The sequence below is a fragment of the Colobus angolensis genome, unplaced genomic scaffold (assembly GCF_000951035.1).
Source record: "Colobus angolensis palliatus isolate OR3802 unplaced genomic scaffold, Cang.pa_1.0 Scaffold20, whole genome shotgun sequence".
In the NCBI taxonomy this organism is placed as follows: Eukaryota; Metazoa; Chordata; class Mammalia; order Primates; family Cercopithecidae; genus Colobus; species Colobus angolensis.
The window spans coordinates 2070934-2096086 of record NW_012115155.1 but is presented as its reverse complement, the minus strand read 5'-3'; the positions used below and the strand labels follow the sequence as shown (position 1 = coordinate 2096086).

The 25153-nt window shown below is 35.6% G+C and overlaps 1 protein-coding gene across 2 annotated transcripts in view; it reads right to left on the bottom strand.

Annotated features, from left to right (window-relative positions):
- PTPN4 (protein tyrosine phosphatase, non-receptor type 4 (megakaryocyte)) overlaps positions 1-25153 on the bottom strand; it is a 230060-nt gene that overhangs the window by 68168 nt on the left and 136739 nt on the right. For both annotated transcript variants that reach the window (XM_011941633.1, XM_011941634.1), the window contains 2 exons: positions 21995-22082; positions 7655-7743 (listed from right to left, as the gene is read on the bottom strand). In XM_011941633.1, coding sequence (XP_011797023.1) covers positions 7655-7743; positions 21995-22082 — 177 coding nt within the window. The remainder of the gene's footprint in view (positions 1-7654; positions 7744-21994; positions 22083-25153) is intronic.

Genomic DNA, 25153 nt, shown 5'->3' with positions numbered 1-25153 from the left:
GATGTGGTTTGTGGCATGCCAAAACAATTACAATACTAAGATCAAAGATCACTGACACCGTAACATATATAATAAAAAAACTTTGAATTATTGTGAGAAATACCAAAATATGACACAAAGACACAATGTGAGCACATGCTGGTGGAAAAATGGCACCAACAGAGTTGTTTGATGCAGGGATGCCACAAACCTTCAATTTGACCATTTGCATGTCTTTGTTTCTGAGAAATGTTTATTTAAAAAAATGAATTATTAGGCTGGCTTTTGCTGTTGGGTTCCTTGTTATTCTGGATACCAGGCCCTTGTTGGATGTACAATTTGCAAATATTTTCTCCAATTCTGTAGGCTGTCTCTATACTCTGTCAATTGTTTCCTTTGCTGTGTAAAAGCTTTTTAGTTTGATAGTCCCATTCGATTATTTCTGTTTTTGTTGCCTGTACTTTTAAACACCTACCCATAAAATGTTTGCCTAGATCAATATTCTGAAGCATTTCCTCTATGTTCATTTAGCAGTTTTATAGTTTCAGGTCTTACATGTAACTCTCTAATCCATTTGGAGATGATTTTTGTATATAGTGAGATAATGGTCTGGTTCCATTCTTCTGCAATAGATATCCAGTTTTCTCAGTACCATTTATGGTAAAGGGTACTCAGTACCATTTATGGTAAACACAGATTTATTTCTGTGTTCTCTATTCTGTTCTGTTGGGTGTATGTGTCTATTTTAATACCAGTACCATGCAGTTGTGAATACTGCAGCTTCACAGGGTAATTTGATGTCTTCCGTCTTTATTCTCTTGACTCAGTATTGTTTTCGCTATTCAGGATCTTTTAGGGTTCCATATGATTTTTTTTTCTTAATAGAAACAAGGTCTCACACTCTGCCATCCAGGCTGAAGTGCAGTGGCACTGCAACCTTAAAGAGCTGGGCTCGAGTGATCCTCCCACCTCAGCTTCCAGAGTAGGTAGGACTACAAATACATGCCAGTATGCCCAGCTAATTTTAAAAAATATTTTTTATAGAGACAGGTCTTGCTATGTTGTGTAGGCTGGTATTAAACGCCTGGCCTCAAGCAATCCTCCTGCCTTGGCCTCCAAAAGTGCTAGGATTACAGGTGTGAGCCACCTGGCTCCCCACCCATATGAATTTTAGAATTGCTTTTTCTATGCCTGTGAAGAACGTCATTGGTATTTTGACAGACACTGCATTGAATCTGTAGAATGCTTTGGGTAGTGTGGTCATTTTCACAACATTGATTTTTCTAATTCATGAGTCTGAGATGTTTTTCTACTTTTTTTTCCGTTCTCTTCAATTTTTTTCCATCAGTGTTTTGTAGTTTTTGTTGTAGAAATATTTCACCTCCTTGGTTAAGTTTATTCCTAAGTATATAACATTTGGTAGGTATTGTAAATGAGATTGCGTTATTGATTTCTTTTCCAGCTATTATTGGTGTATAGAAACCTAACTGATTTTTGTACATTAATTATGTTCTCTGCAACTTAACTGAATTCATTTAATAGTTCTAAGAGACTTTTAGTGGAGTCTTTAGGCTTTTCTTTATGACCAGGTTTTCTGCAAAGAAGAACAATTTGAATTCCTGTTTTCCCATATGGATGGCCTTCATTTCATTCTCTTTTTTGACTGCTCTGGCTAGGACTTCTAGTACTATGTTGAATAAGAGTGGTCAGCACGGGCGTCCTTGTCTTCTTTTAGTTCTTAGAAGAAAAGTTTTCAGCTTTGACCTGTTCTGTATGATGTTAGCTGTGGAACTGTCATTTATGGCCTTGATTGTGTCAAGATATGTTTCGCCTATATCTAATTTGTTGAATTTTTTTTTTTTATCATGAAGGGATGTTGAATTTTATCAAATTCTTTTTATGTGTCTCCTGAGATGACTCAATGGTTTTTGGTTTTCAACCTGTTGATGTAAAGTATTTCACTTACTGATATTTGTATGTTAAACTATCCTTGCATCCTGGAAATAAACTCCGCTTGATCACATGGAGATACGTGAAAAGTGTGTATCTTTTTCGCAGAGCACTGAATTTGCTTTGCTAGTATTGTGTTGAGGAATTTTGCATCTATGTTCATTAGGAACACTGGCCAGCAGTTTTTTCTGTCTTTTCTTTTTTTTTCAGGCAGGTCTCACACTGTCGCCCAGGATGAACTTCTGAGCACGAGTGACCCTCCTGCCTCAGTCGCCTGAGTACCCAGGACTACAGGCGTGTGCCACCACACCTGGATAATTTTTTCTTTTTTTGTTGTTAGTTGATTTTTATCACTTCAAAAAATAGAAGCTTCGATTTGTTGATCCTTTGTATTATTTTTACAGTCTCTACTTGATTTAGTTCTGCTCTGATCTTTATTGTTTTTTCTTCTACTAAATTTGGGGCTTGCTTTGTTCTGGCTTTTCTAATTCCTTGAGATGTATAGTTAAACTGCTTATTTGAGCTCTTTCTACTTTTTTGAGGTAAGCATTTACTGCTATAAACAGCCCTCTTAGCAATGCTATTGCTGTATCTCATAGGTTCTAGTATGTTATGTTGCTGTTTTTGTTTCAATACTTTTTTTATTTTTGTCTTAATTTCTTAATTGACCCAATGGTCTTTCAGGAGAGTGTTGTTTAATTTCCATGTATTTGTACAGTTTCCAAAGTTCCTTGTTATTGATTTCTAGTTTTATTCCATTGTGGTCTGAGAAGATACTGGATATAATTAGTATTTAAAAATTTTTTGAGACTTGTTTTGTGGCCTAACATATGGTCTTTCCTGAAGAGTATTCCACGTGCTGGGGTGAAGAATACATATTCTGCAGCTGTTGGATAAAATGTTCTTTAAATGTTTATTAGGTTCCTTTGGTCTATAGTGTAGGTTAAGTCCAATGTTTATTTTCTGTCTAGATGATCTGTCCAGTGGTGAATCTAGTGTGCTGAAGTCCCCAACTACTATTGTACTGGAGTCTGTTTCTCTATCTTTAACAATATTTACTTCATATATCTGGGTGCTCCAGTGTTAGGTACATATTTTCAACTGTTATATCCTTTTGCTGAATTGATCCCTTTATCATTTGATATTGACCTTCTTTGTCTCTTTTTATGGTTTTTTACAAAGTATATATTGTCTAAAATAATTGCTTCTGTATGCTTTTAGTTTCCATTTACATGGGATTTTTCCTTCCCTTTACATTTAGTCTATTGTGCTTTTTTATAGGTGAAGTTGAGTTTCTTGTAGGCAGCATAGAACTGAGTCTTGATTTTTTACATCCATTCAGCCAGTGTCTAAGTTTTAATTGGAATTTAAACCATACACATTCAATGTTGTTAAGTGATATGTAAAGATTTATTCTTGTTATTTTGCTAATTATTTTCTGATTGTTTTGTATATCCTTTATTCCTTTCATCCACTCTTATTGTTTCCCTTGATTATTTGGTGTGCTTGTTTTTTTTTTTTTTTTTTTTTGTAGTAATAACCTTTGACTCCTTTCTTTTTCTCATCTACTCTAGATGTATCTTATGTGCTCTGCCAGGGAATTTTGTACTTTTGTGCATTTTCATTATGGGCTCCCTTAAACATTTCTTATAGGATCCATCTAGTGGCAATGCATTCTCTCAGTTTTTGCCTATCTGAGAAAGACTTTATTTCTACTTCATTTTTGAAGGAGAGATTTGCTTGCGTGATGTATCCTCAGTCAGCATTTTTATTGGTTTAGCTGCACTTTGAATATATCACCATATTCCCTCCTGGCCTGTAAGGTTTTTGATTAGGAATCTGCCATTGGTCTGATGGGGATTCCATTATGTGTGACTTGATCCTTTCCTCTTGCTATTTTTTGACTTCTGTCTTTGATTTTTAACAATTTGACTACAAAGTGCCTTGGAGGAGACCTTTTTGGGTTGAATGTCTGTGGGGTTCTTTGAGCTCCTGGTATCTTAATGTCTCTACTTCTTGCAAGAGTTGGGAAGCTTTCAGCTAGTATTTTCCTAAATAGGTTTTTTTACGCCTTTGCCCAACTCTTCTGAAGTTTTCAAAATTCAAATATTTGGCTGCTTTACAGTGTTCCATTTGTCATTCAGGCTTTTTTATCCTTTGACAAAAATTACTAGGTTATTTCCAAAGACCTGTCTTCAAGTTCAAAATTATTTTTACCACTTAATCTAGTCTATTGTTGATGCTTTCTACTGTATTTTTTACTTCATTCACTGAACTCAGTTCCAAGATCTGTTGGCTTTTTTTTTTTTTTAAATATCTTTCAGCTGAACTTCTCATTCAGATTATGAATTGTTTTCTTGATATCTCTGTATTGTCAAGCTGTCTTATATCTCATTGCATTTTAAAAATATCATTATTTTATTTTTCAGGCATTTCATTATTTCTTCTGTCCTTACGTTGGTATCTGAACATCTGGTGTAACAGGTGCTTCTTCCAATTTTATGAATTGGCTGTAATAGGAACAAACTTTTTCTTCTGATGTACCTATAGTGTTGGCTGGATTGGATAGGGTGCTCTGGCTTTGGTTCTGGGTGGGTGAAGTAGCATAGTCTTCACATTATTTATTTGGCTCTAATCAGTGTCAGAGGTGTCTGTGAGTTCCTCAGTGGCTTAGGGTGTAGAGGCTGTGGTGAAGCTGTACTGGGCATGGAAATGCCAGGTAGGCTGGTTCGGGGGCACCAGCTGTGGTGATGGCAGGCTGGGCATGCCAGTTCTTGGGTCTCCAGGTGGTATGCATGGCACCAGTAGTATCAGTGGGCTACCCCTTGGGGTCCTGAGCTGTGCATGTGGGGGACGGCAGTGGTAGAGGCAGGGTGGAGGGGCCAGTTCCTGGGCCCCTGGGAGGTGCCCACAGGTGCCAGTGGCAGGCAAGGGAGGTCCATTATTGAGCCCCCGAAAGGTGTGTGTGTGTGTCAGTAGCTGCAGGTATGGCCAGCCAATGCCTAGACCCCAACAGTGCCTGGAGATGGTGGCTGAGGGCGAGGCACTTCTATTGTCAGGCCCTTGGATGTTGTGTGAGGGCCCTCACAGTTGTAAGTGGGGTAGGTCAATCTCTAGGTTCCTGAATGACATATACAGATGCCAGCAGCTGAGATGGTCCTGTGCTCAGGCCCTCAATGTTGTCACTGGTGACGGTGGACAGGGCATGTAAATGTCCATGTCCCTGGAAGGTGTGCTCAGGTAGGCCAGTCCTTAGCCTCCCTGAAGGCACGTGCAGCTGTACAGTGGTCCTGCTGCTGGACGATGAGTTGCTGTCAATGGTAATGTTCCCGTGCAGGCAACTCTGAGGCTGTGGTAAGCACATGCTTCATCTCCCTTTACAATGGGTAAATGGGTAAAGCCTCCCTGGCACACCACACTGCCCATTTCCCAGGGTGAATGACAATGTAAGAGATACAGTTTTGAGGACCTAAGCTGCATCCTGGGTGCAGTTAGTACTGCAACTTTGCAGCCCTCTGTGTGGACACGGAGGGTTGTCAGTGGGGTCTGAGAGATGTGGAAATGCAGGAGCTACTGGGCCTCACTGCAGGATGTATTCTGACGGGGGCTGAGCTCTCAAAATGGCACTGTGTTGCAACTGCCTGGGTTTTAGGGGGTGTGGAGAGGGAGTGCAAACTCCCTCTCTGAAACAATGCCATGGTGTGGACTTCAGGCAGCACCCTATGCTAGTCTCATGGCCCATGAGGGCCAAGGGGCTCTCTCATGTAAGTAGGACTGCAGTAATCTTTGGTGCAAATGTGAACTATTCAGGATTTCTTGCTTACCTTTTCCCTGCAATGGGCAATTCCTCCTGGCTCTCAGGTGATCCTGGCTAGGCAGGCTACTTTGCTTCCCTCTCCTTCTGTGTCTCAGAGGTTCCCTGTCACTTCCTTGCTGAATTCTTCTGTTCTTTTTTAAATGTTCTATTCATTGTGTGTTTATCTACTTGCTGATTTGGTCCACTTTGTGGAAGACACCAGTGCCTCTGTGACTCTAGTCAGCCATTTTGAAGCTCCCTCCCTGCTTTCTTTTCTTTCTGTAGATCCAGATTCCTGTCTTATATTATTTTCCTTTTCTGTGAAGAACTTCTTTTAACATTTCTCACAAGGCAGGTTTACTGGCAACAAATTCCACCAATTTTTGTTTGTGTGTGTGAAAATCTTTATTTCTCTTAAACTTCTGAAGGATAACTTTGCTATAGACTTCTGGGTGGTGGGTTTTTTTCTTTCAACACTTTAACCAAAATATTTCACTCCAGTTTCTTCTTGCTTACATGGTTTCTGAAGAGAAATACAACATATTTTTTATCTTGTTCCTCTGGGTTAAATGTGCTTTTTATGTTTTGCTCTTTAAAAGATTTTCTGATTATCTGCAGCGTGACTATGATATGTGTAAGTGTGGATTTTTGGGTTATTTAACCTGCTAGGTGTTCTCTGAACGTTCTGGATCTGCAATTCGGTGGCTGTCATGAATTTTGGAAAACTATCAGCCATTATTTTTTCAGATATTTATTTCTTCTGTTTTCTCTCTTTATTACCATCACGTCTGAAATACTGTTAATTCCTTTTTCCCATCACTTTTCAGTTTTTGAAGTTTCTATTGACATATCTTCAAGATCACTCATTTTTTTCTCGTGTATAATCTACTGATAAGACCAAAGGCATTCTTTATTTCTGTTGCAATGCATTTGATTTCTAGCATTCCTGTTTAATTCTTCCTCATAAGGTTTCCTAAGGTTTCCATCTCTGTGCTTACATTTCCATCTGTTCTTGTACATTATACACTTTTTCCATATACTTTTCCCTTAGTATGTTAATTGCAGTTATTTTAAAGTTCTGGTATAATACTTCCAAAATTTCTTCCATATCTGGGTCTGGTTCTCATCCTTGCTTTGTTTCTTCAAACTGTGTTTCCGCCTTTTTTTTTTGCTAAATGCTGGATATGATATAGTGGGTAAAAGAAATAAATAAACATGCCTTTGGTGTGAAGTTTTATGTAGACCTGGCAAGGCATAAGGCTATGTTTAATGTTTGTGTAAACACTCTGTAGGTGTCAGAGGTTATCATTTTCTCTAACTTTGTTTTTCACATCCCTGCTGTCTTTGGGTTTCCCTAAGGGACTCAGCCTTACAGTTATTTTAGTTGTGATTCCCTGTTATTATTTACGAGCCATGTTGACGTGGCAGTAAGGTGTGGAATAGGGAGGAATCATTCTTTCATCCTGTAATTAGGTCTCTGTGGTTTAGTGGTCTGTGCCTCTTGGCTGCAATCTTGGGTGCTTCTCAGGTCAACCCCTCCTTAGGTGAGATAAGAAAGCAGGAGGGGTCTAAATTGGGTATTTCCATTCTACCACTTTGGTTAAACTCTGATAAAACTCACATTGGTTAGATGCTGGTAAAATAGTTTGCCCTGGGGGCAAATCTTTGTTAAAAAGACTGGAAAACTCTGATCATCTTTAAAAAATTCCATACAAGAAAAATTCATAAGTAAGAATTTTTAATAAGTAATTTTGAAATAAACTATTTTGGTGTCTTCTGGTAGGTTCTAACCAAGTGGGATAAAGTATAAAATTTATCTCACAAGTAAAATGACAACATTAAAATAGTTCAACAGCCACTGTCTTTAATATAAATTATTATATTTGATAATACAGTGGTAAACATAAAAGTATCAATGGATGTTCTTACCATGGAAAGGTATTCATTCGTACCCTGTTCTTATAAATCAGAATTCCTCCTGACATCACTCCAATCATAATTTCATTGTTACTCTGATCCTTCAAAAAAATGAATAAAAACATGATGAATCTAAATTAATGGGCTTTGTTAGAGATATATTTTAAAAATAGGATTCTTTTTTTTAAACTAAACATGGCATTTTCAAAGGTTGCAAAGAACTGAATACTAATTAGAAACTCAAATGGTAATTATTACAAAATAAAAATAAAGAACAAATTTTAAACCAAATTGAAACGTCTTACTAAAATTCTTTAATCTAAAGCAAAATGGATCTCAGGATTTCCCACAATTTATGACTAGAACTGACTCTTTGGAATAGGAACCTAGAATTCAGAAATCAGAGAACTTTGTCTTTGGTAGAATGATGACTTAGTATTCATTTTACCATTCCTAAAACTATTACAATCCATTTACTAAGTAATTGTGATGCTAACATCACAAACATGAATAAAACATGTAGGAATTCGGAGTCTGGTGAAAGGGAACCCAATAAAGCGATATTTACAACATATGAGAAGTCCTATAACTAATATGATACATTAGAAACATCATGAGCGTATACAATAGAGAACAATTCTTAGAGAGTTTAGAAGACCCCAGAGAAGAACATTTGAATTGTACCTTGAAGAATGAGTGAGAGTTTGCATACTAAATGACCCAATTTGAGTAGCTAACCTATACTAATGAGAGAATGGGTAGAATAAAAATACGTTTCTTAGATGCTAATTTACCTTGAAACCATTTTGCTTTATTTAAAAGATTCTACAAGTAACCTAATACAGAAGGCACACTTTTACCACCTACCATTCACTTAATCAGAAGACAGAACTTACTAAATAAAATATAAACTAGATTTTAACATTGTCTTCCTAGAGCAAATACTTTACAGTATCAATAACTTCTAATGAAATAAAATCTTATTAATCTGTTAGGTAAGATAATACATAAATGGTCAAATGCAACAGTGTATATTAGTTTGCGTGGCTGCTTTTGACTTGCAATAATCAACATTATTTCAGTACACCATTATTAGAGTATTAAAAAGCATGTTTTAAAGGACATCAATTAGAAGTTTGGATCAGGATGTAAGATTGAGCCTAAATGATGCAAGATTAAATATATACTCCTACTAGCCTATCTGCTCCCAACTTCATAAAACATTATAGAAGATATACATTAGGGAAGAAATACATAAAGCAAAAGAATCTGTAATATTTAATATGTTATCAATGGACCAGATATCTTGAGGAATCCTTAAAGATATAAAGTGCTAAAACTAAATTTACTGAGAGGAAAAAAAAAAAAATTCATAAAACCACAGCCCAAACTATGTAGGAAAGAGACTGCTCTATGTGAAGGTAAAAACAGAAAAGAAATTTTCAATTTTCAGGTACGAGTTCAGTTACCATAGAAAAAAGAATTAAGAGGGGCCTGCAAATTACTGTCAGGATAATCAGGTAGGGAGCAGCTGTGATAATTAACTCCTAACAGTCCCACAATCCCACTCCAACTGGATTCAACTATAGGAAATTAAAGTGCGAAGCCTGTCTAAAACAGCAATTGTGGACAGTAGGTCCAAAAATTTAGAATTAAGCGTAATCCTCAGAAGGGATGAATAGAGAATCCCAAACTGAAAGAGGCAAACTATAGGCACACTGTAACTGGCTTTGTATTCCTTCGCACCTTAACCATCAGCAGGCTAGAGTAAAGAGAAATAGCATTCGCAACCAAGTGAACCAGAAATCACAAATACAAAAGAGGGTACAGAACCAAAAAATCACCAAGTGTTTGTGGAAAGCTAATACCAAACCCAATAAACAGAGAAGCCAATCAAGATACAATCATAGTAGAAAAACAAGTTTAAAAAACGATATATTCAGAAATATGTAGGAACCCAAGTTTCAAATTATAGATATCTAGACTGAAGTGGTAGTTCCCAAGGCATTCCTAGAGGTGGGTAAGATAAGTGAGAGACCAAGTATTATAGTCTTCATGGACACAAATGTTATTAATTCCAATGTCTAGAAAAATACACTTTGATCATCTTAATTTAAAATACCTTATTTTGCTTTTCTTCATATCACTTATTAATACTATACTATAAATTTAATAAATAAATTATTCACTAGAACTATTTATTGGATTCTTAGGCATAGAAAAAAGTACCTTGTACTCTTTTGCGGCATGAATGGTTCCCTATTATTGTCTGTATGAAAATGTCTTAGCTGTTCAGCTTGGGATCCAAGGCCTTTATACAACCATTCCCAATTAATCTCTCCTTCCTACCTGGTAAAAATCTTCTACTCTAGCTAGGTCATTTTTATGATGTGTTTTGTGTGCCCACAACACCGTGTTAAACCTGCTCTCTTATCTCTGTTCGTATCTTCCTGCCAAATCAAGCCAAACCAAACCAAAGTATAGATTACATCCATCTTCTCAGTAAAAACTTTATTAGCCCACATCTACATATTTCTCTCACATTTATCTGTTTCTTAAACCGCATATCTGAAAGACCTAATTATTGTAGAGATAAGGGCTGATATTGTTCATAACAGTGTCTCCAACTACATGTAGAAAAGGACCAGTTATGTTTTCTGTTTTTGTTGTTTAAGTTTCCAATCTGTCAGCTACTGATGCTTTTGCAAATCACACTAACATGCTTTATGTCAGACTGCTATAAAAGTAGCTAAATCTTATACTTAATTTCTGTATGTGTCTCTTCATGGACCAACTACAATTTACAGACTGGCAACAGTCCGTGGATCATACTTGGAACATCAATGAACAATTATATCATTTCACACTCCTCCAAAGAGCCTGCTTCTCAAATACGTTATTTGATTTCTGATGGTAATTTTATGCTTACACTTAGCCAGTCATATTACTAGAGAATGTTTGATATAAAATCAGATTATAAAGATTTGTGATGAGCTTTAACTATGTAGTTACCTTTGGAACTAAGATTAAATGATAATTAAAGGGGAGAATTTATAATATGCAGTGGCTATATGATTTGAAAATGTAAATTCAGAGCAACTATGAAAAAAGAAAAAGGGAGATATAAATTTTAAAAGTTAAAAATTTTCATTGTTCTAGTAATAACTGATATGGTAATTATAAGTACTATTTTTAATTACAGGATAGCATGAAGCAAATAAATAATTATAGGATATGTGAACTGTAGAATTCCTTGAGCTCTAAGTACCAAAACATTCTATGTATCTCAATATAGATACAGAAACTAGTATAAATTCCCAACTCTGTTCACTTAAAAAGCCTAGAAACAATGACCAACCCAGTAGGAATAACCATCCTTAGCACCCACACTGAGATTTTTGAAATATCATTTTCCATTAAAAGGGCTTCTTGGAGAAATGGCTCATTTCATGTCTGTGGCAAAACATCTTACAAATACTAGATAGCATAAAAGCTATCAAAGACTAGACCAAGATCATGTCAAAAGGACTTAGGAGGCTGGGTGCGGTGGCTCATGCCTGTAATCCCAGCACTTTGAGAGGCTGAGGCAGGCGGATCACTTGAAGTCAGGAGTTTGAGACCAGCCTGGTCAACATGGTGAAACTCCATCTCTATCAAAAACAAACAAAAACAAAAATTAGCTGGGTGTGGTCGTGTGCACCTTTAGCTATTTAAGAGGCTGAGGTGGGAGAATCACTTGAACCCAGGAGGCGGAGGTTGCAGTGAGCCGACATTGCCCCACTATACGTCAGCCTGGGTGACAGCCTGGGTGTTTCAAAAAAAAAAAAAGACGAGCCAAAAGAAGGCCACCTCCACTGGTGACCAAAGATGAGCTAATTTGAGCTTCAATAAGGAGAATAACTATACTGTATTAAATCTTATCAGTAATATCTAATCTACCGCTTCATATTCATTACCTTGAAAACCAGGTAAATAAAGGAAAGAATCAAACATTCTTTTCCATGCATTTTCTATATGAACTATACCACTGGGTAACTGAACAGTAAAAGAAAGAAAAGGACCCCTTATAAAATCATTCCAGCAAATAAAAACCAAAAATATATTAGGATATCTCCATTTTGCAGCTTCCAATAAATTAATGGATCTAGGCATCCAGCATAAATGGCTGCTAGCACAGAATAAGAGCAAAACCCAGGCATTATGCACTGCCTGAAAAAAGAACGTAACAGAGATTAATCTTGAATCTGAACATGCTGCTAGATCAAGCTGCCAATCTGCAGGAGATAGAGAGGACAGCAAATCATGTTGAATTATATTATGAATATGTGATCAAGTAAAATCCAGACTGTAAGAAACTACAGGTAAAATAATCCAGTGCTTTACAGGTAAATTCTAAGCAAAAGAGAAGAAGCAACAACCTGTAGATTAAAAAGAGAGGTCTTAGTTACCGTGAGTCAAACAAAATACACCAAACAGCAAGATCAAGCTACAGTTTCTAGCAAGGCACACTTGGATAATAAAAATTATTTAAAAAAAAAATACTACGTAGGAAGGAGCTCTTATTGGGAAGAGGTTTCCGGGGTAGCTGGCAACATTCTACCACTTGAACTGGGTGGTAGTTACAAGGATGTTTGCCTTACAGTAATTCAGTGAGATATACATACCTATCTGTGTTTTATTTTACAACCGTATGTTTAAAAAGAGCAGGAAAAAATGGTATTTAAACTGAATATGAATAGATGTTCTAACATTTTCTGCACATACCCTAATTGTTCATTTCACTTTCTCTTGTGATGTATAGACTGCCATCCCCTCCTTTATTTCTTGAGACAGTCTCGCTCTTGTCGCCCAGCCTGCAGTGCAGTGGTGCGATCTCGGCTCACTGTAACCTCCGCTCCCAGGTTCAAGCAATTCTCCTGCCTCAGCCTCCTGAGTAGTTGGGATTACAGGTGCCCACCACCACCCCCGGCTAATTTTTGTACTTTTAGAGATGGGGTTTCACCATGTTGGCCAGGCTGGTCTCAAAACTCTTGACCTCAGGTGATCCACCCACCTCCGCCTCCCAACATCCCCTCCTTTCTTTGGAGACTACTATACTATACACAAACTAATTACCTAGGGTACTTAAATATTCTGACCTCTCTATTATCACATGTTAATAGTACAATAACCCAAACCCACTCAATATTATGATGTACATAAGAACAACATTAATTTTAAGTGGTGGAGACAGCTGTTAATTTTCTTAATTACTTTTAATTACAAAACAATTTTAAAACAATATATAACAATTGCAAATATCAAATAAGAAGTCAAAGACTTCCCCTGTCACCTTCCCTGCCTCCCTCCCTCATTCTAGGAGATAACCACTACTAACACTTTGGTGTATGTTTTCCTATATCTTTACACAACTTTTTCTAACACATCTATAAATATTTTAAAGAATGGAGTTTCGGTAATGGAAGTGAGCAAAGATTATATTCATATTAATATCTGCCCCCCAAAAGATTTGTACCAATTTATATTTCAACAATGTATTAGAGTGTCCACTTTACCATACTCAGACAAAAAAACGGATATTTTTAAACCTTTGAACTTTTGCTAATCCGATAAAATTGGTATCTCCTGGTTTTCATTATTAGTGACAGGTACATAATATTGGTCACCTATATTTCTCCTGTGAAATGTTTACTATATCTGTATGCCATATGTTTCTACTCACAAGTTTAAAAAAATTATTCCTTTGGGGAACTCTTTATAAAACATGAATATTAAAAAATTCTCTGTAACATATGTTGAAATTATTTTCTTTTATCCTGTAGCAGTATGTTCTTTTCCAATATATCATTTGTTTAAAATTTTCATGCCTATTTTTAATGTAGTTAGACATAAAGGCTTATACATTCATTAATGATGAAAAAAAGTTTGTATGCTTTACATAGGCCTAATGGAGTATGAGAATGCAAATTATTCAGTGAAAATGAAAACAATTAGTGACCTATTTATGCTTTCACAAAGATGCCCGATACAGAAAGATGGTTGACTAAAAATAAAATGATGCTATGTCACAATGAGTGAAAGCACACATCAGAATTATGGAAAACCACTATGTGATTTGATTACAGTAGAGTGATATGGATAAAGTCATATGTATAGCTCCAATCTGAGAAAAGAGTTCCTTTCTCTGTGCCAAGAGATTACATTTGTAAATTATTTGATCATTTTAATGGATCTGTCAAAAAGTCTTCAAATACATTCAGGTTAAAAATGAGGTTTTGGAAAGAAGTTATAAATTGGCTCTTAATACAGAAACAGGGATTATATGGCCATGTTACTTAACTTTTCCGTGTCTCATTTCCCTCATTTGTAAAGTGGAGATAATAATACTCCTGTCTCACAAGGCTGTTGTAAGGATTAAATTGGATTAATATATATAAAGCCCTAAGAAGGATGGCTGGGACATAGTAAATGCTATATAGGTGTTTCCTGTTATTATTATCTGTGTCCTGTGGAGCAAAAGCCCTCAAAATTACTGTTCTCAGTTTTTTTTTGGTATTCTCTCATCACTCTTTGGTCATCACTGCACCTCCAAAACTGCTCCTGAAAAGTGACCTCCACTTTTCTAATCCACTTCTCTGTCCTCATTTTATTTGACCTAACAGCATCATCCAACAAAGCTGACTGCTCCTGATTTACTTGGCTTCAGAGACACATATTTGTGTCTTTGCTAGAAAGAAAGGCTCTCCTTTCTGAATGGCTGCTCCTTCTTGGTCTCCTTTCCTGGTTCTTCTTCATCTCTTCAAATTCTAAACATTGAAGTGTTCCAACTTTGAGGACCTATTCTCTTCAATACCTAAGAAATTTACTCCCTCAGCGCTCTCATCTCATGATTTTAACTATTAACTATAAGCTAACAATTCCCAAATGTATTATTTATAGTTCAGACTTTTCCTCTCACCTCCAGGTCCATAAATTGAAATGCCTAGCCCTCTTTCATGAGGATTTGAGTCTCTTCAAATTTAATATATCCCAAGATAAATTCTTGATTTACACTCCTACTAAATCTGCTTCTCCCAGGTCTTTCCCAAGTTAGTAAAAGTTCAGGCCAAAAGCTTTGAAATAATTATCAAATCCTTTTTTTCCTCACACCCATAGCCAGTACACATCAGTAAAAACTGTCACTTCCATATTCAAAATATATTCAAAATCTGATTACTGTCCACCACCCCAATACTATAAGAACCATTATCTTTCACCAGGATCACTCTAACAGTCTCTTCCCTTAGTATCTTATAGTATACTCTCAAAACAAAAGTCATTGTTATATTTTAAAAACGTAAATCACAACAAGTCTTTTATTGCTTCAAAACTCTCTAATGGTTTTGATTATAGTTAAAAGCCAAAGTCCTTAAAATGTTTTATAAAGATGTGGTGGCTCATGTCTGCAGTCCCAGCACTTTGGGAGGCCAAGGCAGGTAGGATTGCTTGAGCTGAGAAGTTTGAGACCAGCCTGAGCAACATGGCAAGACTCCATCTCCACTTAAAAACAAAAAAAATTCAGCCAGCATGGTGACACGTGCCTGTGGTCCCAGCTACGTGGAAGGCTGAGGTGGGTGGGTCACTTGAGCCCGAGAGACCAAGGCTGCAGTGCGCTGAGATGGCAGCAATGCACTGCAACCTGGATGACAGAGCAAGACTCTACCTCAAAAGAAAGAAAGAAAGAAAAAAAAAAGGCTTATAAAGTTCTTGTCTGCTTAGATCTCGTCTCCTAATACTCTCCTCTCCTTGCTTGCACTACACAAGCCATACTAAACTCTTAGCTATTATTTGAACTGCTATATATACTATTTCACTGCTCTTTCCTCTGCTTAGAATAATCTCCTCCCAGATGTTTACATGGCTCTTTCAGATCTGTTTACCTTCTCAGTGAGACCTTCCCTGATACCTCATTTGTTTAATTCCCCATTCTCAGCTTAACTTTTCTTCATAGCATCTATCAATATCTGACATATTACCTACTTAATTTTTTAAAAGAACTGAAGTACTACATAGTAAAATGCACAATTCTTAAATGTACAACTCAAAATTTTACACACATACATACACGTTCTTATTTACACTCCAACATAACCATCACAAACTAATATACAGAACATTTTGAAAAACCCAGAAAGCTCCCTCATGAGTCTCCCAGTTAATAAACATTCCTCCAGAATTGACCGCTATTCTGACTTCTATCAATAAAGATTGGTATTTTGCCAGTTACTGAACCTCAATGGAATCAAACAGTACATACTCTGATATACCCATAATTGTTTATTTAGAGTTTTGTTTCTTGCCCCCCAGAATGCAAGCTTTGGGAGGGTTGAATTTTATCTACTTTACTCACTGCTATATATACGATGTCTATAAATGAGACCATATTACTGCATGCAGCCAGAATCGAAGTCTATGGACCCTACTCAACCCAAAACATAGATAAATTTTCAGGAAAAAGTCCTCCCCTACAAAAGCAAATTCAAATATAAGAAGCAGCAACTATTGCATCAGATGCACAGATACAATGTAAGCACATAGGAAACATGAAATAGCAAGAAAATATGGTATCTCCAAAGGAATACAATAATTCTCCAGCAATAGATCTTAATCAAAAAGAAAATTTCAAAATCCCAGCATGAAATAAATAATTCAAATTGTTAACTTTAAAGCTCAGTGAGACACAAGAGAATTCTGAAAAACAATACAAATAAGTCAGGAAAGCTATTCAGGGTATGAATGAGAAATTTACCAAAGAGATATTTTTTTAAAGAACCTAATAAAAATTCTGAAGCTGGTTCATGCTTGTAATCCCAGCTCTTTGGGAGGCCAAGGTGGGTGGATCACCTGAGGTCAGGAGTTCGAGACCAGCCTGTCCAACATGGTGAAACCCCCTCTCTACTAAAAATACAAAAATTAGCCAGGCATGGTAGCGTGTGCCAGTAATTCCAGCTACTCGGGAGGCTAAGGCATGAGAATCGCTTGAATCTGGGAGGTGGAGGTAGCAGTGAGCTGAGATCACACCACTGCATTCCAAGCTGGGCAACAGAGCAAGACTCTGTCTCAAAAAAAAAAAAAAAAAAATCTGAAACTGGAGAATTCACTGAAAAAAATTCAAAATACATTTGAAAACTTCAACAACAGACTACATCAGTCCAAAGAATGAAACTTGGAACTTGAAGACAGGTCTTTCAGAATAATCCAGTCAAACAAAAATAAAGAAAAGAGATGAAAAAAGAATGAGCAAAACCTTCCTGAAATTTGAGGCAAAATAAGGTGACCAAATTTACATATTATTTGTATCCCCAAGGGCAAAGAAACAAAGAAAGGATTAGACATTCAGATACAGGAAGCTCAATGATCTCCAAGCAGATATAATGTAAAGAGGTGTTCTCCATGGCACCATTATAATCAGACTGTCTAAAATCAAACTTCAGGAGCAAATCCTAAAAGTAGCAAAAGTGTCTCATCACCTACAAAGAAAACCCCACCAGTCTAACAGTGAAATTTCTCAGCAGAAACTTTACAGGCCAGAAGACAATGGAATGATATATTGAAAGTGCTGAAAGAAAAAACCTGCCACTCAAGAATACAATATCTATCAAAATTATCACTTATAAATGAAAGGGAAATGAAATCATTCACAGACAAATAAATCCTGTGGGAATTCTATACCACTAGATCGGTTCTACAAGATATGCTCGAGGGAGTCCTAAACTTGGAAGTGAAATGATGACATTTACCATCATGAAAACATACAAAAGTATAAAACTTAATGGGTAAAGAAATACAGAGGAAGAGAAAGGACTCAAACAGTATCACTACAGAAACCCATCAAAACAACAAACTATAAGAGAAAAAGAAACACAGAATACATATAATAACTAGAAAACAATTAACCATATGAAAAGAACAAAACCTCATATACCAACAACTTTGAATGTAAATAGATGAAATTCTCCTCTTAAAAAGATACAAAATGGCTGAATGGATTAAAATACATAATTCAACTATATGTTGCTTAAAAGAAACTCAGTTTTTCATTAAAAACACATATAGACTGAAAATAGAGGGATGGAAAAAAATACTCCACACAAACGAAAACCAAAAGTTACGAGTACCCAAACTTATATCAGATAAAACAGATTTTAATTATTTCAAGAACAGTTAAAAAAAAAAAAAGACAAAGAAGGTCATTATATAATGATAAAGAGACCAACCCAGTAAGAGGACATAACTAGTCCAAATATATATGCACCAAACACTGGAGTACCCAGATTTGTAAAACAAATACTACTAGATCTAAAGAGAGATATAGACTGTAATACAATAATAGTGGGGGACTAACACCTCACTCTCAGTATGAGACAGATCTAGAAAGAAAATAAAGAAACACTGGACTTAAACTTAACATTAGATCAAATGGACCTGACACTTAGAGAATATTCTACTCAACAATGCAGAATATGCATTATTTTCATAAGCACATGGAACATCTTCCAAGATAGGCCATATGTTTGGTCACAAAATAAGTCTCAACAAATCAGTTAAACAACATGCTTCTAAACGACCATTGGGTCAATTAAGAAATTAAGATGGAAATAAAAAAATTCTTTGAAACAAATGAAAATGGAAATACAACATACCAAAACCTGTGGGATACAACAAAGGCACTGAGAAGAGGGAAGTTTACAGGAATAAACGCCTACACAAGAAAAGGAGAAAGACTACAAGTTAACAGTCTCACAATGCATCTCAAAAACCTGGAATAGCAAGAACAAAATAAACCTAAAATTAGTAGAACAGAAATAACAAAGATCAGAGCAGAAATCAATGAAATAGTGACCATAAAAAATATGAAGGATAAATGAAACAAAAAGTTGGTTCTTCAAAAAGACAAACAAAATTAATAAACTGTTAGACTAACCAAGAAGGCAGAATATCCAAATAAGTAAAATCAGAAATGAAAAGGAGACATTGCAACTGATACTACAGAAATAGAAAAGATCATCAGAGACTATGATGAACAACTACAAGCTGGGAAACCTAGAGGAAATGAATTCATGGAAACATATAACCTACCAAGACTGAATCAAGAAGAAACAGACAACCTGAAGAGACCAATAATGTGTAGTGAGATTGAAATCGGTCAAGAAAGTCTCCCAACACAGAAATGCCCAGGAACAAACGGATTCAAAGTTGAATTTTACCAAACATACAAAGAAGTAATAACAGTCCTGAAACTATTCCAAAAAAAAATTGAAGAGGAGGGAATTCTCCTAACTCATTCTATAAGGTCAGCATTAGTATCATACCAAAACCAGGCAAGGATGCAAAAACTAGAAAAAAGAAAACTACAGGCCAATATCCCTGATGAACAAAGACACCAACATCTTCAACAAAGTACTAGCAAACCAAATCCAACAGCATGTTAGAAAGATAATACACCACAATCAGATACGATACATTGTATCAGGAATGTAAGGATGATTTAACACACGCAAATTAGTAAACATGATATATCACAAGAAGATAATGAAGAATAAAAGCCATATGACCATCTCAAAAGACATTGTAAAAGCATTTGAAAAACTTCAACATCTCAACAAACGCACAGAAGGAACATACCTCAAAATAATAAAAGCCATATACGACAAACCCAAAATCAACATCATACTGAATACAGAAAAGTTGAAATTGTTCCCCCTAAGAACTAGAAAAAGACAAGGATGCCCACTTTCACACTCTTATTCCACATACTACTGGAAGTCCTAGCCAGAGCACTCAGGCAAGAGAAAGAAGGAAAAGGTATCCAAATTGGGAAAGAAGAAGTCAAATGACCTCTTTTTGCTGATGATATGATCTTGTATCTAAAAAAAACCTAAAGACTCCACCAAAACTGCTTAGATTTCATAAATAAATTCAGTAAAAATCAACACATAAAAACCAGCAACACTTCTATACATCAATAATGATCTAGTTGAGAAAGAAATCAAGAAGGCAATCCCATTTACAATAGCTACAAAAAATACCTAGGAATAAATTTAACCAAGAAGGTGAATGATCTCTACAAGGAAAACTACAAAACACTGATGAAAAATTTAAGATGACACAAACAAAAAAATCCCATGCCCTTGGATCCGAAGAACTAATATTGTTAAAATGATCATATTGCCAAAGCACTCTACAGATCCAGTGCAATCCCTATCAAAATACCAACATTGTTCTTCATAGAATTAGAAAAAAAATCTTAAAATTCATACAGAACCAAAAAAAGAGCCCAAATAACCAAAGCAATCCAGGGCAAAAAGAACAAAGCATCAAATTACCTGATGTCAAAATGTGTTACAAGGCTACAGTAACCAAAACTGCATGGTACTGATGTAAAAACATACACAAAGACCAATAGGACAGACTAGAGAACCCAGAAACAAAGCCAAATATTTACAGCTAACTGATCTTCAACAAAGTCAACAAGAACTTACAAAACCAAATATTTACAGCCAATTGATCTTCAACAAAGTCAACAAGAACTTACACTGGGGAAAGGACATCCTCTTCAATAAATGGTTCTGAGAAAATTGGATAGCCACATACAGAAGAAGGAAACTGGACACCTAGCTCTTACCACATGCAAAAATCAACTCAAGACAATTAAAGACGTAAATGTAACACCCCAAACTATAATAATACTACAGGAAAGGACAGGATCTTGCTGTCACCCAGGCTGGAGTGAAGTGACATGATCGTAGCTTACAGAAGGCTTAGACTCCTCAGCTCAGCTGATCCTCCTGCCTCAACTCTTGAGTAGCTGCAACTACAGGCATGCACCACTATGCCTAGCTTATTTTTTAAATGTGTAGAGCTGAGATCTCATTATGTTTCCCAGGCTGGTCTTGAACACCTGGGCTCATGCAATCCTCCTGCCTTGCTGTCCCAAGGTGTTGGGATTATAGGCACGACACATTATGCCCAGCCCCTTTTTATTTTTAACCATAGTTTAATTCACATATTTAAAGTTCCATCTGTTTTAAACTTTATTATTAAAAAAAAAAAAACTAGTGACACAAATACTGACCAGTACATTACATTTTTAAGAACCATGTTCAAAAGATATAGGCCCTAAATAAGGAAGGACAGTAAAGGGGCATATTTTAAAGAAAGCAGAAAGTTGAACTTAAAATAAAAGTTAAAGGAAAAAAAAAAGAAAGCTGAAAGTTTCTAAGAGACACATTTTAAATGGAATCAGACAAAAAGATTTCCAAGTAAAACTCAGAATTGCAAGATAAAATCATTTGAGGAAAGCAACTCATCTGGTCTTCTAAAGGAAAGATTGACATAAGCTTTGTGAAACATTAAGAACTGATGTTCCTCTCCCAGAATATGGTCAGGAAAGGTCCTAAAGGATAAAACCATTACATGAAGTAGAACTTTGAGTACTTAAACAACTATCTGTGTACCTGTGAGTGTCTGCATATTAAAATGATTGATTGAAAATAATTATCTAAGAAAAACATTGTCTCTGAATTCCCTTTCAGGCTGATATTCTTTTTAGGCTCAACTATTTATTCCCAAGAGAAGATAAACACTATCAGCAACTCAACTGATGATTATAATTCCACTTTTCACTGAGTACAGAATAGCTGTACTCCAAGTATTTTTGATAAAGGACTCAAGAAAAACATGAGGAAACACACAAATATGGGATAAACACTCATAAATATGCTTACGCCAGGAGGTTACCAGTTTTTCAAAGGCAGCAATGTTTGACACAAGCGAAAAGAAGTTATACAGTGTAACACAGAAAAAGCCAGTGACTATAAATTCCACTTCAATACAGAGATGGCGGGGATATAAAAATATGTTAATATGCTCCATGTTGTGCTTTATAAATAAAAACTCATAATAGAGATATTAAATGAAGTAAGTGCATTAATACAGGCCTCAGTGATGTGAGAATATTTTTAATGATCATTATTATAAAAGTACACAAAAGCCACTTTTCCTATAGCTTAACAATTATATTTTAAAATAAATATTCTAAAGGTACTATATCTTATGGTCTGTAAAAATTATCTTTACATATAAAACACTACCTTGAAGAACAATAACAAGAAGAATCCACATTAACCATCCTTCGCATCCAGGAATTGAATCTTAAGTTATTGTGAAAATACTTAAATTCAGAGGAAATTTTCAGTGCAGCTATGTCAGCAGCAATCATAACTTATTCCATTTGTTATCTGATCTTAAAAAATGTTATACTGAGTAACGGAGCCTAACTCAACAACATCGAAGTAAGTTTTCTTCACTTACCCTTGCATAGTGGAATTCAACTCCATAGAGTTCTAAGGTACGTGCTGTGTTTAGGTAATTAAATTCTGCTTCTGCAGGAGATAAGCCTCTATAAAGACATCAAGTTAAAAATTGGATCAATCAATCAATCAAATACGGCTAAATTAGAAAAAGGCTATTTATCTGAAAAAACTGAGTAGTCTTAAATCTACAAAACACCATGCAGGACTACTCCTCTAACTTACCTGGAGGGCACATTTTCAGTAACCCAAATTATTAGTTTCCAGAATACTTTCTTATTTTCTAGAAATACAAATATACACCAAGTTTTTAAAGCTCCTTACTATTTATATGGATGACTATAACAAAGCCCCTCACTTTTAGATATAACTTAAAAGCAGTATTTCTCAATATTTGGTTCATACACAATATCTGCATTTAAACCACACAGGGTATCTCTGAAACTTGCAGATTCTAAGCCAGCCTCCAGGGCAGTGCTTCTCAGAGTGTGGTGCACAGTCAGAGGCTGATTCACAGGATGGAACCTGAGTGTTGGAGGCTTGTATAGCAATCTGGCAGGGTAGTATCTGTTAAATCTAACAGTAAAAAACAAAACAAAAAAACAAACAAACGGGGACTTGTATTTTTTACATTTTTGTTTGCTTTCTCCACTTTACTTTTCTAGTAATTAATTTTTATTATATTTTACAAAACATAAATAATACAACAATGACAGCTGGAGGGAAGAAACCATCTTTCATCACAGATGGTTTAAGAAGACTATTCTGTAGAGTCTGATTTAGAAAGCATGAGGTCAAAACTGTTTATATTTAAAAAGAATCCCAAGTGATTCTTATAAACACAAGTTGAAGAACCACTGCTCTACATATAAGGCCTTTAAAAACAGATTTACTCCTATTTCACATATAGTTTTAACAACCTTAGTTATTATCTGTTATTATCAGATTACAGCACAGCAAAAGCAGCAAATTACAAAAACAAAGATACAAACTTTCTATTCACTAATGTTACTAGAAAAGGGAGCCAACAGCCCGCTAATACACAAAACAAGCAGCACATTTCAAATTTCTATAAAATTAAATATATACACCCTCCAGTTAAAGTGGATAATTCTATTTTTCTTCATTTAAAGATCTGATAAATCATGTACTTAAACCAAACAGAAATACATAATCAACAGAAATATATAATCAATAAGCTTTTCCTTAAGAGTCTTTTTATTATTGGTAAATTTAAAAAATCTGGCTTATCTTCAAACTCTTGATTCTGATATGCTGTATGTATAACTTTCACTGTGAATGGAATTTACTTAGACTAAAATAGCCCCCTCACCACATTACGCAGTCTATTAAAAACTCTTACTCTTAGTCTATTTTAGATCAGGAATCAGCAAACCTTTTATTGCAAAGGGCTGGATAGTAGATATTGTAGGCTTTTAGGACATACGGTCTCTGTGGCAACTATTTAGCTTGGCTATTGTGCGAAAACAGCCAGACAACATATAAATGAATGAGGGCATCTGTGTTCCAGTAAGTGTTTATTCATGAACACTGAATTTTATGAAATTTCACATGCCACAAAATGCTATTCTTCTTTTGACTTTCTGCAACCATTTAAAATCTATATAACAATCTTAGCCTGTGGGCCATATAAAAATAGGTAATGGGGGCCGGGTGTGGTGGCTCATGCCTGTAATCCCAGCACTTTGGGAGGCCGAGGCAGGCGGATCATGAGGTCAGGAGATGGAGACCATCCTGGCTAATACGGTGAAACCCCGTCTCTACTAAAAATACAAACAATTAGCTGGGCGTGGTAGTGGGTGCCCGTAGTCCCAGCTACTTGGGAGGCTGAGGCAGGAGAATGGCATTAACCCAGGAGGCGGAGATTGCAGTGAGCTGAGATCGCGCCACTGCACTCCAGCCTGGGCGACAGAGCGAGACTCCACCTCAAAAAAAAAAAAAAAAATAGGCAATGGGCCATGGTTTGTTATCCTGTTTTAGACACATGAGTTATTAGCAAAAGAAAGTAAGTTTTCTGAATAATAGTAACAGCTAACATTTCTTCAGTGTGTACAATGTGCTATGTATGGTTATGAGAACCTCATGTATATCAACTCATTTAAGACCTACAATAACTCCAGAGATAGATAGATACTTTTATTATCCCCAGTTTACATAAGGAAACAGAGAAGAAGAGGCATAAAGCAGTCTGGCCAAGGTTATAAGATAGTAACTAATCTTACAGAATTTCAAACCAGGCGGTCTGGCTCTCTAGTTCAGACTCTTACCAATATGCAACACTGCCTTAGTTTTTCCCTGAGTATTCAGAGTCCTATATTGAAGCACAACTGAATTCTGAACTAATAAACAATATTACTTTCTATTCAAGGCAACAAATCTCTTTTGAAAAAATAATATAGAAAATTATACTCACACAAAAGAATCAAAGTTGAATGAATATTCTTAATGAATGAATATTGATAAGGTTAAGTATCCCTTCTCTGAAATGCTTGGGATCATGTGTTTCAGATTTCAGATTTTTTCAAGTTTTGAAATATTTACATATACATAATGCAGTATCTTGGGATAGAAACCAAGTCTAAACATGAAATTTATGTTTCATATACACTTTATACACATAGCCTGAAGGTAATATTGTATCATATTTAAAATAATTCTGTGTATGAAACAAAGTTTTGACCACATTTTGACTGAAACTTATTATATGAGATCAGGTGCAGAATTTTCCACTTGTGGTGTAATGTCTGTGCTCAAAAAGTTTCAAATTTTAGAGCTCTCTGAATTTCAAACTTGGGTTAAGGATGTTCAATCTGTACTGTTTTTAAAGAAATATTTTTTAAAAATTAATTTAGTATTATATAGAGTTCCTTTTCTCCTCTTGGCTCACTACCAAGGAGAATCAAGTCCTTTATACCTAAAAACTGAAAAAGAATTACTAAGCAGACGGATCTCTACATTGTGACTATACTATTTATATTCTAAAATTACTTAGACTACTACACAATAGCAAATAAATGTCTGTTTACACATAGCTTAATGGCTCTTCATAGAAATGAAAATGAGCCTCATATAGTCTATGAAATCATTTTTTAGCATAGATCACCTATATTTCTTTAAAATAATATTATTTTAGGTAACA